The 13481-nt window shown below is 47.1% G+C and overlaps 1 protein-coding gene across 2 annotated transcripts in view; it reads right to left on the bottom strand.

Annotated features, from left to right (window-relative positions):
- Window positions 1–7662: 7662 nt before the first annotated feature.
- ACVR2B (activin A receptor type 2B) overlaps window positions 7663–13481 on the bottom strand; it is a 69808-nt gene continuing 63989 nt past the window's right edge. For both annotated transcript variants that reach the window (XM_078609333.1, XM_078609338.1), the window contains exons 9-11: window positions 10523–10661; window positions 9581–9711; window positions 7663–8146 (exon numbers count right to left, since the gene is read on the bottom strand). In XM_078609333.1, coding sequence (XP_078465459.1) covers window positions 7877–8146; window positions 9581–9711; window positions 10523–10661 — 540 coding nt within the window. In that variant the 3' untranslated portion in view covers window positions 7663–7876. The remainder of the gene's footprint in view (window positions 8147–9580; window positions 9712–10522; window positions 10662–13481) is intronic.

Below are 13481 nucleotides of genomic sequence, written 5' to 3'. Positions count from 1 at the left end.
CATTGGCTGAGCAAAAGCCAGGGGCGAGTGTTGAGACTTTTGAACCGCAGTTCGTGTTTGGACAAAACTGGCCTCTCGCATAGGAATGGGACATTTCCACCATTGACTCGCATCCATCAAAGGAGAGCAGTGCGCCACTGCAAGGAGACACCAAACTTTTTTTTTACATGAAGATGTTTTTTTTATTAATATTTAAAGGTCAGAACGTTTTAAATACAAAAGTTTATTGTTCGGTACTAATAAGAAAAAAAATACATTCATCATCGGGTCACCTAAACCCTTTTTCATTAATGCTGGGAAATGAAACAACAAAGATGGACGGCATTCAACTGAGGGCCAACATTTCCCATTTCTGCAGCTAATTTATCTCAAAGGTAGAAATCGTGTTTTTCTTTTTTAAACACATTTGGCATGAGTTTACATTTATCTAAAATTGTCAGATAACACTTAAGAGAAGGTACCTGTCTTAAGATAAATGTACAAACTGCAGCTCATTCTTTGCCATAAACATTCACGTTGTAGTGTGTACGCGTGTGTCTGTGTCTGTGCGCATGATAGCAGAACGGGAGCGGTGGTGGAGCGGTTAGCGCGCTGCGCGACGAGCCCAGCGACCCGAGTTCGATTCCCGCTCACGGCCAACACCAGTGGCGATTATCTGAACCGGTCCTGGGCCTCCCCTAGGTCGACTCAGCCTCAATTGAGTTCCCCTGGGGCGCCACTAGGGAGACAAAGGCGGCCGGGCGTGGTGTTGGCCACCCACCCACCCACTCGTGTGCCGTGCCGGCCTTCATAGGTGCTCGCTAGCAGCACTTGCCCCAACAGCATGTTAAGGCTACACGGGGGATCTTTGTCTTGTCTTTGTACAGCAGAACCTTGCTTATACGATCGTTACCCGCACAACATGCTTGTTTCCGACAATCGGCCCCTCTCGCGGGGCATGAATTGTCCCGAACGCCGTGGTTATGAGACCAGTGTTAGAGCACAGCACCAACGGTTCACCATCAGCAGCAGTAAGGCTAGCTTACTGGATGCAAGATCAAAATGTAAGGCATATTTACCTGTGATGAGTTTTTTTTGTTAAATGGCCTTTCGTAAAAAAAAAATTGACATGTTTGCTAACAACAACTTGGCTCTACTGTAAGTGTACATATACTCATATATATATGCTGTAATTGGAATATGCTGCCTAATTGTCGGGATAACTTTGCAGCACTTGGTTGGAAACAACCTCTTTTCAGTGTGGCATAAGATCAGTGACATTTAACACAAACATTGTGTTGGCAATAGCACGCTCAACAATGTGTTCAATCAATGTTAGTTCAGTATATTTTTTCGTAAATTAATATTTCAGCTACAATGACAGGATTAAAAAAAAGAATTACAGCATATATATCATCATGACTATGCAATAGATGTTTACCCAGACGGACGTTTATATATACACATACATATATACATTTCTGCTGCAGCATCTACAGTGATGTGTTACAATGCCCCGTAACTCATCTACTTGAGCCTTGGGCCAAGTTTAAAATATTAATGAACAGAAAGTGGCAAACAGATATACCAGAACCACTCCTGCCCTCTGTTTATTGTTCCAGTTTTTAGACCTGGAGATGGTCAAAGAACTTTAGTTTTAGTAGGATATTTGAGGCATGAGGGAGAATTCTAAAAGTCCCCGGCCTGACCTGCAAAGAGTTATTTTGGTGCTTAGATTGTTTTCCCAGTTCATGTGACATGAGAAATAATATTCCACTAAGACATGTTTCACGTTTGAAGATTGTAAAGAATTGACTTTAATTGTCTGTGCTGGTCAAATTGGAGCCTTCGGGAGGATACACCATCATATAACGGCACCAAAAATGTGGCCGGAAAAGCACAGCTGAGCCATGTCTGGAAAGCCAGTAAAAGTACTGATCGAACATAACACTGATGCAGTAGAAGCAAATATGACCGATGATTGACCATGAAGAACATCGCTGATAAACTGGGCACCAGCATGGGCACAGCTGAGATGACCATCAGAGCAACAACTCTGGATTTGGAAGAGTAACGGTGTCACCAGAATACTGTGCCGATGAATGTTTCGCGACTTTTTTTGTCCTGCATTATTGCCGAGCATGAGACAGGTGCGCGCTACTTTGAACTGGACTCAAAGTCTCCTTCGTGGAAACTACAAAATTTCCAACTTCACGGCGTCTCTATTTAGGGACGCCACAGGCCATTATTAAGAGCTAATTACCTGGACCATGTACACAATCATGGAAATACTACACCGGCCCGTGGTTCAGCTTAGATAAAGGAGAAATCACGCGAACTCCGGTTATCATCGCTGCGGCTTTTGGCTAGTCATCGAACAAAGACGGTCACTGCATCGCGCGCTTTCAGTTGCGCTTGTGGCCGTTTGGAATGTTCTTCCGATATTAGGAAGCCACTTCAGCTAAATCGAGATTGAAAACGAATTGATCGAGAACTACTTTTTTGTGTTTGGTTTGTCGTCCTTTACCCCGCACCTCCGATTTAGCACGATTGGCTACGTACGGCGCGAAAGAAGTTCAATAGTACATACATACAGACATCAACTGTTGGTAACTGGCTCAAGAACCATACTTTATGATGAGGATATTCTGAGGCTTTAACATGGATGGGGGAAAATGTATCCATGTGGATTATGTTGAGAAAGAGGTGTAAAAATCCAAAGATAAATTTTATTGTCGAGGGCTTTTAACACCCCTCGTATCTCCAAGTAAATACTGCAATCGTGACTTGTTTATTGGACTGCTTATTTTGAGCGGATGATGTCCTTTTAAAGGCTTTTGAGAGCTAGAGGTTATTTCCCCAGCAAAACCCGTGTATCTAGGGCTTTTACTCCACCGACTTTTACTCTCAACCTGGCAACACCAACACCGATGTGGTGTAACGCGTTCCAGGGAGAGGCTCGCTTGAGTGGGAACAGTCGCACCGTTGCATGCGGCACAGCAACGCTCCAATCCAGATTTTGATTTCAAAAGCAAATATGGACACCCGTATGCTATTATTTAATTTATTATTTTATCTTTATACGTGACTTTACCGAAAGAACCAAAGAGTAATTCCTGCAGTCACGAAAGCTCCAAAATTAAGAATGGACTCCCTAATTGGAGACGTGCCTATGTTGAGAATAGGCGATGATAACGGCAACTTTTCGTGCTCCCCGTTGGAGAAAAAAATAAATATTGGGCCAAAGTGAGTGGTGTACAGCCATAACGTGGGCTGATTTTTTTTTTTACAATTTAACACAGCTTTACCGACACCCCTCATACAGTTTGATTTGGAATCTGTTGAAATCCCTTCCCCGTCCATTCTCTTGCTGTGTTCTAAAAGAGCGCAGAGGGCCTTTGCAAGAGGTTTCAATGAACCAAAAAACCTTGGCGATAAATCCACTTTTAAAGGGGCCAATCCTGGAAATGAAGGCCCATGCTGATGGAAAGGTGGAGGACCTGACACTTTCCCATAACCGGTGCAACATGTCCAGATGCGTTTTTTTGCTATACCACTGCATAGCACCACACGCGCTATTCCGATGATTGAACAGGGTTACGACAGTGGAGTTTGTCGAGGTCCTCGTCGGATGCCACTCAGCAGTGACCGACAACAATCTGGCTTGATGTCTCACCCCTGGCGGCATCGTCCGTTCCACTGAAGTGACAGCACACATTGCGCTGTTGCCACCTGGTTAGACTCCAGCTGGGCGAAAGCAAGTTTTATAAATCCAGGCAGAATATAAATGTTGCTTATTCGCGTATTTGATTTACCGTTGCGCACGCTTTGTTATGCGGACGTGTGCACAACCGATATCATTTAATACGCACTACATTTTCAAAACACTGAGTTAAGGGTTTTCTAATTGTCCGCCGTCAACTTTGTTGTTAGAATGCAATGTTGATTTGCACCATCCATTGTAACGTTAACGTCTATTTGCATCAATCAGTTGTAAATGTTCCCCGTCACTGAGCACTAAGCGTGTTGCTCCACCTCGCACGCAGCGGACGGAAATAGTTGGCGAGCGTTCTCCATTTACGACCACCCCGACTGCTGGCGCGCAGGGCACGAGATAAATAATCCTCGGTGGGGGGGGGGGGGGCACCTGCCTGTGCAGTGGAGGATAGTGCTCGACTAATTTTCTCAACTCATCGTAGAGGTGTGAGTTTAATTCATGGTTGGGAAGGGGGGGGGTTAACTTAGCCAGTCATCAATCTGGGGCTGATGAAGTTCACATCAACTTTTGTGAGAAGTTAATAGTGGTCGTGCTACGGAATACAGATATTGGATTTCACTATGGGAAGGTGGCATTTGCACAAATGGCTCGGGGCAAGTGGAAAAAAGCACTCCACCCACTCCCCCATTGCTCATTTAAGCAAGGGAGCAGACTTTTTAATCAATTGAATAACTCCTCTAAGAGTTCTCCGAGTTAGGTTGATTAAAGCGGCAATCGGAGCAATCCACACGAGGGTGCGGGGCTTGAGGGTGAATCGAAGTGCCATCCTCGTTACACGGCAGGCACACCGTGATGCCAACGAGAAGCGTTCCCGTTGGAGACGGAGGGCCGTGTCGCGTAATTATCGACCACCAGGGTCACCCCGTGGACTCGTCCGTTCGCCAAGAGGAGTCGCCATACGACCGAGGCTCTCCGTGACGGGAGGTTTCTGATATCTAACTGACAAAGTACACCATTACATCGATTTATCTACAAGAACATCAGTAGCACAACTTCTGCCTCCATAGCGACACGAGTACAAACTACCAGCGCCGTCAATTAACTTTACATACAAAGATACAAATGCTATTTACCTGCCTGAGGTATTGCAAGAATTTTGTTTAAGAAAGTAAAAACAATTCACTGTACACAGGCATACACCTTTTAGGGTTTGAAATGATCAAGACACCTGCATCTGCATGCCAGCAGAGCATGAATGAAAATATCCACAGTCTGCAAAGGGTCCTTCGACATTCACTTTAACCACAGCTGTCTATTCCAAAACAAAACCTCTTGGCAAGTTACAGTTTAGATATTCACTATCATTAACATTTAACATGTCACCATATATACGTGTTGTCCATTTCAAAACAAGGTTACATTAACTTTCATACTTTAATTAGTTTAATTTGCTTACACGACTACTTTGTTTATACACGTAAAATATATGCATTCCACAAAATTGAAACGAAACAATAAAAATAAACGAAACTGTGTCGCTTTGATACACTCGCTTAAGACTCCTGAATAACGATCGGCGATTCAGTGTCGACCATGAACCTTTGCAGGCAAGGGCTGAACATTCTGCCAAATGTTCTCTCGGTGTAAGGGGGTGTGTGTGTCCGTTGTGAGTGCACGTGGTGCGCAGTACACAACACCCCTGAACAGTCAATGACCACCGCCGCACGGCGACCTGGCCGGGCAGGTGAACGCACAGAAAAACTTCAATAACGACCTGGCGGAAGGCTATGGGTAAATCACAGGTGAACAGAGGGGGGGGGGGGGGGAGATGGTCAGGAAGCTTTAAAATTTAGACGACCTGAACAAAAACAATAACTCACTCTCTCGAAAATAATGACAACAAATACGGAAAGCAAATCCCGCCGTGAATTGTACTTTCTCAACAGGTATACTGTACTCGGTAAAAACCTGGAACTAAAAACTGTACAGTATCGATAAAAACAGAATAAGGTCGGACAAAACGGCATAAAGTACTAAAATACAGGTATTTTAAATATAAACTTTAAAAAAATGAGGTATATCTGGTTGTGAAGAGGTGGCGGTTGAGTGTGAAGTGCCCTGTTTGACCTCAGTGACCCTGTGGAAGTTTCCAAAGCAGCATTGACATTCGGTGGCTTGACAAGAGGCCGGCGATACGCTCCATGGCGGAACGAAGGGTGGGTGGTCACCCGAACAAAATAATAATTTAAAAACGACAATGAAAGAAAAATCACCTCGATAAAATATTCACATTACGGTTGATTTTTTTTTTCATCCGAACTCAAAAAGGGGGGGCGCAACAATTTCAAATCGTAGGCACAGTGATGGGGAGTTGTAACAGGTTTTTCAGACGTCACTTGAGCCTGGGAGCCAATGCACGCAGTTCAGTTAAAGCACCTGACATCGCAATAATCACGGCTTCATGTTTCGATCGGTGCAATTACCGGTATATATATATATTTTTTTTGCTGCGCGGCATTGATACAGCAGAAGGCATGTTCTTTTAGAACGTCGCCTACTCTTTAATCCAGTCTCACAGCACAAGCCACACGCCTGCCGTTTCACAAGAGACAGCAACGGGCATTTTGTTTGTATTCACATGAATCACACCTTTTCTTTTCTTTAAATGCTGCACTGCCCTATCAGACTCTATTTGGTAGGAAGTGTTAAGAGTTGCAGAGGCTCCACGATTTATTCAGAGACAGCATATAAAAAATGAAAAACTCAAACCAAGGCAGGTTCTCCTCGCAGATACGCCATTTCTGCAAAGGAGCAATCACCGCCTACCGAAGCATTCACTTTGCCTGCGCCAGCAACGCTCGCTCCTGAACAACATCGTTGACGTCTCTCGCCTGCACTGCGCTCGTCATAAACACCAGCCTGACAGCCTCGAGCAGCGGCCGGAGTTCAACTCCCAACTGAAAACCCGACGACTGCTCCGAGACAACGGGCCACCGATGAAAACGAAATAAATGCGGCGTGGCCGAGATGGGGTCGGCGGTTCATGAGACCTGCGATCCGCTTGCCGACCGCCTACCGACCACCTACCCAGGCGCTCCCTTGCACGCTCAATCCAGGACTGCAGCTCACAAAGACCAACGGTACCCCAAACGACGAGAATATTTTTTTTTTTCCTGAGATGAAATGGCATGCGGAGGTTTGAAGGCTCCACACAGCGTACGGCACGATGTGGGAGGGAACCTCGCAAGTGGCGGAGGTGGTGAGCACATTACAGCTGTACTGGAGTAAAAAATTATGTACTTGTACCTGTTTATAATGCTTTTTTTTTGGCTGAACAGATGGCTTATATTATTGATGGTGTCCCTGCTGATTTGTTACAGCAATAGCATCATGCATGCTGACACCAACACCAGAAGTATTGTAATTCTTGCAGTGGAGCTCATGATTTCTGTTTGGCAGTGGCGTCTTTTTTCCCTTCAGTTGTCTTCAAGTCGTTCATGAAGTCGTTCGTTAATGAATTCATGTCTGTAGCTAGAGCACACACCGTTGCCAATGAGCACTAATCTGTAAAAGGAAAGCAAGTGTCCTGAAAAAAACTAATTTCTATGCACAGTTGAGGAGTAACGTTAAAACGCAGTATCTGACTTTCAAAGCAGTACATTCATGTTTTTTAGTGAAGAACACAGAGTCCATCTGCGGATGACTTGCTTCGGGTGCACTGTAGCGTGTTGGAGTCGCAGCGCATCTTAAAATCGCTTCCTGTGGCCGCTTACATGATGCACCTCCAAAGCGTGGTCCAATCAAGATTTTCGAACAGCACTGCCAATGTGTACTCGACACGCCGTCACTTCTCTACGGTCGGAATACTTTGCGCCCCATTTGCACAGGCGGTGCACGGACGCAAACGCGAGTCAATGACTCTCTTTTTTTTTTGCACAGCCACAAACGCTGAGCACCTTCAGATCACAATGGTCACACAGCCTGGAGTCCCCCCCCACTCTCTAGCAAATGAGACTGACAGACGTTGCAACCAGCGCACACCGGCAGCTACCTGCGCGCCGATTGTCCCCACGCTCTTCGTTGCTCCCCCTTGCTCCCGATGACCGGTGCCCGAGTGTTTACAGTTCCCGCGTGTTGCTCGTGCCGCCCGGTTTGACGCTACGACGGCGCGGCTTGGGCTCAGAGGCTGGATTCTCTCGCGGCGCCGGGCAGCAGTTCAGGATTCGGAGGTGACGCCGAGGGAACCATGATTGTGATGGTGGCATCGCCGGCGCTGCTGCTGCTGCTGCTGGTGCTGCTGGTGGTGGAGGTAGTGGTGGTGGCGACGCCGGAAGCTTCTGCGACACGGCGCGCGTGGCACACCCTCTCTACCACGCAGCCGGCCGAGAGCCGAGCCTCGGCGTCGTGGTCCCAGCATTCCTCCACCGTCTCGCACAGCTGGGACAAGCCCTGGACACCACCGGCGGGCAGCACGCAAAGCGCAGAGTGCACAGGCATTGACGAGTGCACATAGGCAAAGGCCACAACATGCACACAAAGATTCCCCCGTATACCCTTTAAAGACTTTTGGGACAAGTACTTTTGAAGGCCAGCGCAGCACACGAGGGAGTTGGTTAACCAAAGCGCCATGCCGAGCCGCCTTTGTTTCAATTTTGGTGATGTTTTACACATCGCACCAGGTACTCATTTTGAGGCTGAGTTGACCTACAGGAGGCCCAGGACAGGTTCACATAATTATCACTGGAGTTAGTCGTGAGCGGGAATCGAACTCAGGGCGGCGGGTTCGGAGCGCAGCGTGCTCAGCGTTGCGCCACCGTTCCAACACAGACATGTGCACGGATGCATGCAAAACACACGTGCTCATACACACACACACAGAAGTACACATGTATCTACATACCACACATACACAAAGATCCCCCCGATCGCCTACAAAGACTCTTGGGGCAATTAGTGAGCACTTATAAATGCCGACATGGTGCACAAGCGGGTGATGAGGCGAGTACTCCCAGTGCTGATGTTTATACTCTAAGCCAGGTAATCATTTAAGTCCACCTAAGGGAGGCACAGGACCGATTCAGGTATCACTCGCCACTGATCTTAGCCGTGGCCAGGAATTCAACTTCGGGCTGATGGGTTAGTAAAGCAGTACGCTAACCATGCCACCGCTCTCCACAGACTCACACACGTCCAGACGCATGCACCCAGGCTTTCATTCAGTTAACGTTTTTTTTTGTTGAAAATATTTTTGAGATTTTGTTTAACTTTTTTACATGAAGTTCATTAATTACCGAAGTGAGAGCCCACTGGAGTGATCGTAGATAAACGACAGTCTGTGTGTTCACGGTATAATTTTCGATGATGATTGCTTGTGTTGCAGTCGAAACGTCTTGAGAATTTTATCGTTTTATATTTTTATTATTTTATTATTTTATTGTTTCCCTTCTACGTGACTTTACCGAAAGAACCAAGAATATGGTATAATTTTCCTCGATTGACTGGAATCATGAGAGGAATATTCGTGCTTGAGGACTTCCAAAAGTACGCATAGCATCGTGTCACGCATGGTATGGCCATAAAAGACTACTTCTGGTCTTGGTAAAGAAACCTCTATTCTACCCTCGACAAATACATAATTGCACCAAGTGAAACTGATGGAGGATTTGTCACACATACCTAGAATAGCTAGGTACATTTCCCACACCTCCGATCACCACGGTTGGCTACATACGGTGCCAAATAAGTTCAACATACATACATCGCTCCAAATTCGACATCGTTTTGTCTGTGGTGAAACTCGCAGACGTCAATATCCCAGCGACTGATTAGAGAGGCCAACGGAGCGTGTGGGCGCGTGGGCAAGGGAACGGAGCGAGCGCTCACAGGATGTTTCCTCCAGCAGTCACGAAGCACGGGCCTCTGCTTCTTGTTGACGACCACCTCCTGCATGTCTTCCAGCGACGGATGCTGTCCCGCCTCGTCCTCAAACGGCATGCGGTAGTCCCCGACCGGGCCTGCTCACGCACCCGCACACAGCCAAGCGCACGCTTTAAAGCAGTCGCACAGGAAACTTTCACTCGGTGGCTGTCTTCAATAATATAATAATTCACGCTTCTGTAGCACCTTTCAACCGGATGTCGCAAGGCGCTGTACAAAGCAACAACAACAACCGCCGTTCGCCACAATGTGGCGGTGACGTCACCACGGCGCTTGTGCCGTGGTGACGGGACTGAGATAACTGGCAGATGCACCACCTGTGCCCCCTACTGTACCAACTTGCTGTGTGTACATAGCACACGCACACGCAGGCTCACACCAATACAATCCAACCTCAAAACGAAGGATTCAAAAGCAGCGTCAGACACGACTCCCATCATATGAAGCACAAGTGCAACCAACGTCTTTCACAATCACAAGGCAGCGAGTTAAAAGTGCCGGTCAGAGTAGACCCAGCCCATAATCCCTGTGTGCTTAATAAAATGAGCACCATTTGATGGTAAATTGACAGTGACCATGGTATGGATAGCGAGTGCCACTCCACTGCTCAATCGGGCTGCACGACACTCCCAACTTGAGACCACAACCGCATCCTTTAGTGCCACGCTGCAGTCGCAAGGACAGCCACGCGGTCAAAGCTCGCGGTGTCCAAGCGTGCTCGCCGATTACGGAGAGCACGCCGAGCTGTCCGAAATGGGGCTGGCGGTGAAGGAGAGGTGACGGGGGGGAGGGGATGGTGGGGGGCGACGGGGGGAAGGCAATGGGGGGGGGTGGGACGGTGGGGGAGGGGATGGGGGTGGAGGGGGCGGGGTGTGGGTGAGACCTCACCGTCGGCCACGGTGCACCTGGACACGAGCTCCCACATCACGAGCCCCACGGCGTACATGTCAATACGCAGGAAGGCGTCTCGCTGGAAGTTGATGGCCCCTTCCAGCACCTCGGGGGCCATGTACCTGCGCGTGCCAACCTGCAGGCAGGGAAGACAGAGTGGCGGCCACAGCACAGTTGAGCCGAATCATCATCGTCGCCATCATCAGCCGTGATCAAGCCACTGCTGGATGAAGGCTTCCCCTCAAGCCGTAACCATCTCTTAACGTTTTTTTTTAATGTAATAAGCCACCTTGCCCCTGCACACGAGCTGATTGTATCGGTTCACGTCCACAGTAGACACACTCTCTGGCGTAATCCCTCCTCCCGTCCTGTGGCTGCCATTCTGTTGTTATTCCCGACCACTGGCTGTCCACCTACGGTTGACGAGTGTCCTGCGCAAAGCCCACGTTTTTCTCAGCATTCACAAGTCCACCTTTAACCTGCTTGCACGCATTCCTCCCTTTGTCTCTCAATGTAATCCCAAGCATGGATTTCCATGACATTTTCCCACACCGATTAGCACGGTTGGCTAAGTACGGTGCAAAAGAGGTTCAACAGACATACGTACGTATACATTGTTTGATCAAGTCCTTGTCCACGATCTTCATTTTGCACATATACTGATTTCAAACCCCGTAGCCTTCTTTTAGCAGAGATAAATCGGGTATCCGATATTTCCAGTGCTGAATGAGACTCCAATGTAATAGAATGGACTCGAGGTCAAAGGGGCAATGAACGGTGCTCAACCCTACTGATGTTCGATCCAATGGTGGACGTTGGACACGTCTAATCCGAGGGCCAATTACACAACAGGTAAGCCACTCTGTCGGAAGGACCGCAATAAGTCATGCATGCGCACAGTAATTTAAGCAACACTCTGCTGATGAGAACGGTGAAATTCAAACTTCTACAATATTGGCTTGTTTAGATAAATACGATGTAGTGGAAACAATTCTTCTCTGCACATATGATATATGCCGAAGCTCTAATTTTGGATAAATTGTAATTAAAAACGACAGAAATATTCGGAACTTAAAATATCAATGCAATTGAACACTTGTTTGCCCAGCAATAACTCACCAAAAGCCTCAAGGTTCTTTTTCAAGAGGGTCCGGCCAGGCGTTGGCAGTCTGAAGGATGTTGCCGCTGCTGTGTGTAATCCCAATTGAGTAATACGCAGCTCATTTTTGCAGCATTGGTATGTTTGGACAATACCAGTTACGATTTAAAGCTTTCATGACTGCAGGGATTCATCTTCTTGGTTCTTTCGGTAAAGTCACGTAGAAGGGAAACAATAAAATAATAAAAATAAAACATAATAAAATAATTCTCACGACGTTTCGTCATTCAGACGCTGTCTTCCCGACAGACCTGTTCTTCACCTGAGGACGGCTGCTTGCGTTGTGGCCGAAATGTCGTGAGAATTATTTTATTATGTTGTATTTTTATTATTTTATTATTTCCCTTCTACGTGACTTTACCGAAAGAACCAAGAAGATGAATACCAGTTACATTGGGTTTTTTTTCGCTATGGGATGCTACAGAACCCCAGAGAAAACCCATGCAATACAGGGGGGAGAACATATAAATACCACGCAGAAAGGCGCTCGAGTTGGCAATCGGACCAGACGCTTCTTGCTGTTACTCCCGTGCCACCCTCATCGCCCCCAGTGGTAATGCGGCTGCGTTTGCATTGAACGGCGTCAAGAGCTCAATCGCCTGACGCTGCTTTTCCCTCCAAGTTGGAAAACGTTTTCACCAGTAAATCTGCCCAAGGAGAAATGCTGAGGCGGGGATATTTTTTGGGGGCCTTAATGCCGGCGGATTGGAGGGAGAGACCAGTCGGCTGCGTGTGTCGATCGGTGAACAGGGTGATACGTGTGGCCAGGGGGGCAGCACAAACACTCGGTGCACGCTCGAACGCCAGTGAACACACAAGACTCTCCTACAAGTAACAAAAAAAACTCCGACACATTCGTCAATAACACCGCCTTAACATACACCATATGTATAATAGGCGACATTGTGGGTAATAGCCTTTTTTTTATTGCACTTTCCTACAAGGACGTTTTTTTCTTCTTGGAAGTACGTACGTCGCACACCCGTTTCTGAACCCCTCACGAGCCACCCGTGATCTCCACAATGTTGATGCCTTTCAAGGAAATATGCTTCAAACTTAGAATACGGTCAAAACACTGCAATGTGGGCAGGTGCGTAGTAGTAGGGGTCCAGCTGTTGGATTTTTTTCCCACCCATTTCTGCCAAAATCAAACAACACTTTTTCCAAACACATTATGAGGCAACTTGTTAACAATGTTTCGTTTTTTTTTCTTCCTCCTAACTCATTAAATTTGGATTGCAGAAGGCAGATTTTGCCGAAGGCATATTTCACACCAGAGATGCATCACAGATGACAAGGCTTTGCTACGCCACCCAATATCTCTGCTTCAGAGGAAGGGGAAAAAAACCACTAATCGTCATTCCGACAACGGGTGGGAGAATAGTACAACAACCGTGCATGGCTTGACAGGTTCCCCGAGTCTCGTCTTGTTTGCTGCGTTGTGGTCTGGCCTGGTGGGCCATGTACCTAAATAACCTTTAACGCGCGCGACGTTCTTGAAGTAAGGATAGGTAGATAGGACTTTTGGGGGCACACGATCTAACCCAAAAAACCCCTATTATAGATATTGGTCGCGAAAGCCTACGTGTTAAACATACAGCATCTGGCTCTCATACCGATTCCACTGGGATACGACTAAATGCTGTATGTATGTACATGTGTTGAATTGATTTCGCATGGCACGTAGCCAACCATGACTATTGGAATGCGGGATGTGCATAGGCGGGTGGCTACGTACGGTACGAAAGAAGTTGAACGTACACGTATGCAACATGAACTAGCAAATTGAGCTCTTCC

This window comes from Lampetra planeri, chromosome 2 (genome assembly GCF_965212315.1).
Source record: "Lampetra planeri chromosome 2, kcLamPlan1.2.h2, whole genome shotgun sequence".
Classification (NCBI taxonomy): domain Eukaryota; kingdom Metazoa; phylum Chordata; class Hyperoartia; order Petromyzontiformes; family Petromyzontidae; genus Lampetra; species Lampetra planeri.
The sequence above is the reverse complement of the archived record's forward strand: the minus strand, read 5'-3'. Positions and strand labels throughout refer to the sequence as shown.